Source organism: Marmota marmota, unplaced genomic scaffold (assembly GCF_001458135.2).
Source record: "Marmota marmota marmota unplaced genomic scaffold, marMar, whole genome shotgun sequence".
Classification (NCBI taxonomy): Eukaryota; Metazoa; Chordata; class Mammalia; order Rodentia; family Sciuridae; genus Marmota; species Marmota marmota.
Window position 1 is genome coordinate 1,352,192 of NW_025999853.1, and position 2,018 is coordinate 1,354,209.

At 65.1% G+C, this 2,018-nt stretch overlaps 1 protein-coding gene across 4 annotated transcripts in view; it reads left to right on the forward strand.

The window, feature by feature from the left end:
- Positions 1–2,018, forward strand: part of Il2rb (interleukin 2 receptor subunit beta) — a 15,333-nt gene that overhangs the window by 5,864 nt on the left and 7,451 nt on the right. For 2 of the 4 annotated variants that reach the window (XM_048801805.1, XM_015482739.2), the window contains 3 exons: positions 541–652; positions 1,010–1,124; positions 1,864–1,942. In XM_048801805.1, the coding sequence (XP_048657762.1) occupies positions 541–652; positions 1,010–1,124; positions 1,864–1,942 (306 nt within the window). Of the gene's footprint in view, positions 1–84; positions 376–540; positions 653–1,009; positions 1,125–1,863; positions 1,943–2,018 lie in introns of those variants that run through there. The other 2 variants (XM_048801822.1, XM_048801825.1) reach the window with 2 other exon arrangements.

Here is a 2,018-nt window from a genome sequence, read left to right on the forward strand (position 1 = left end):
GAGAGGGAGAGAGGGAGGGAGAGGGAGAGAGGGAGGGAGAGGGAGAGAGAGGGAGGGAGAGGGAGAGAGAGGGAGGGAGAGAGAATGAGGGAGAGGGAGGGAGAGGGAGAGAGAGAGACACCACATTCAAATAACGTGTGCTGCAGTATATTGTTAGGACTAAACATCTGTCTTATTTTTACTGTTGCTAATCTCTTACGCGCCCGATGTCTAACTGCGACTTTATCATAGATGTGCGCGCACAGGACCAGCAGAGAGTGTGTAGAGGTTGGCACGCTGTGATTTCAGCATCCACCTGGGGTCTTGGAACACATTTCCTGAGGATAGAGATTTACTTACTATTGTCAACCAACAATGCTGGGTGGCAAGTAACAGGTGCTCAGGGAGGACCTCTCCAAGGAGGTGACATCTGAGCAGGAATGCAAAGGAGAGGAGTGGCCTGTGTGGGGGTGGGGCCAGCAGGTGCAGGTGGGGCTGCGAGGGCAGGTGGGGAGCAGGGTACCCGAGGGAGATGTTCACTTTCTCACTCTCTCCCCCTAGCGCCAGGGCTCCCTGCCCCAGCTCCACCTCGTGAAGGTGATGGCAGCCCCTGCTCTGTCCTGGTGTCACCTCCTCCTCCTCCTCCTGCCTCTGGCGTCTGCAGTGGTGAATGGTGAGGACCCGGGCATCTGGCTGTGCTTTCCCTGGGGAGGGGGCCCAGGCCTCTAGAACCCTTCCCAGGTCCCTGCTTCTGGGTCGCAGGAGGCAGGGGAGGAGGGTCGGGGCAGTGGGGACCAGGAAGCAGGCGTCCACCTCCCCGCTGGGCCCTGGGCTGGTCCCTGCTGCAGGACCTGCCTCTCCAAGCCCCAGAGAGGCTGCTTCCTCGCCCCGGGACTGGGCAGGCTCTGAATCCCTTCTCCTCGGGCCAGAGTCGCCCCCTCCTCCTCTGGCAGGCGCGGGGAGCGGGAGCAGGGTGGTGGCCTGCCCGCGTCCCCCCGGGACCCTCCTCTCACAGCCCGCCTGCCCACAGACACTTCGCAGCTCTTGTGCTTCTACAACTCCAAAGCCAACATCTCCTGCGAGTGGAGCCGGGAGGGGGGCCCGCAGGGCGTGTCCTGCCAGCTGCACGCAAAGTCCAATGTCCGGTGAGTGTGGCCCCTGGAATCGCGGCAGGACCTCGGGGCCTGGGATCTGACAGCCACCGAGTCCTGCATATCGGGCCCCAGGAAGCCACTGAGAACCTCGGGCCAACAGGACCTGGCAGGGTCGGACAGTCGCTGTGGCCAGTCAGCTGTTCGCACCAGGGTCCAGGCCGCAGCCTGGGGGTGGCCCTGAGCTGGACAGGTGTCTGGGGTCATCGGGAGGCCTCCTGCTCCCCGAGGCTGGGCTCCATTGTGGGCTGGGATTTTGAGAGGACTCCCCCGCCTTGGGCAGCTGTGGGGACAGGGAACCATTAGCTGGATCAGTGCTGTCTTGTGGGGACAGGGAAAGGGAGTGCCTGGGGACCCGGGGGCTGGGAGGGAGCTGGTGAGGGTATCTCTGGGTGCAGTCTGGTCCCCGCAGGCAGGGAGGCAGGGAGGCTGGGCAGAGTGGGCTCTGTGGGGCGGGGTGGGCAGCGGGAGGCCGGTGGAGCCTGGGCCTGGCTCCTGGTGGCACTGAGTCCTGGGGCTCTGGAGGCCAGGTTCAGGACGGCACCCTGAGCCCCGCGGAGCTCTGGGCTCTGGATGGCTGGCGAGGGCGGGGAAGGCGCTTGCCCCAGGGAGCACTGGGGGGCAGGTGGGGGTCGGGTCCTCTCCAGGTGGCAGAAGAGCTGCCCAGGGCGGAGAGGGGTCCTCCCAGCGCGCGGCCCTTCCCTCTTCCTCAGGACGCCCTTTTGCCTTGCAGGCCCTGGAACAAGACCTGCGAGCTGTCCCCGGGCAGGCAGGCGTCCTGGGCCTGTGACCTGGTCCTCGGGAAGCCGGATGTGAGTAGCCCAGCCGTGAAGCTGGGGTCCAGCTCCGGACAGGGTCTCCAGAGGCCCTGGAGCCGACACGCGTGGC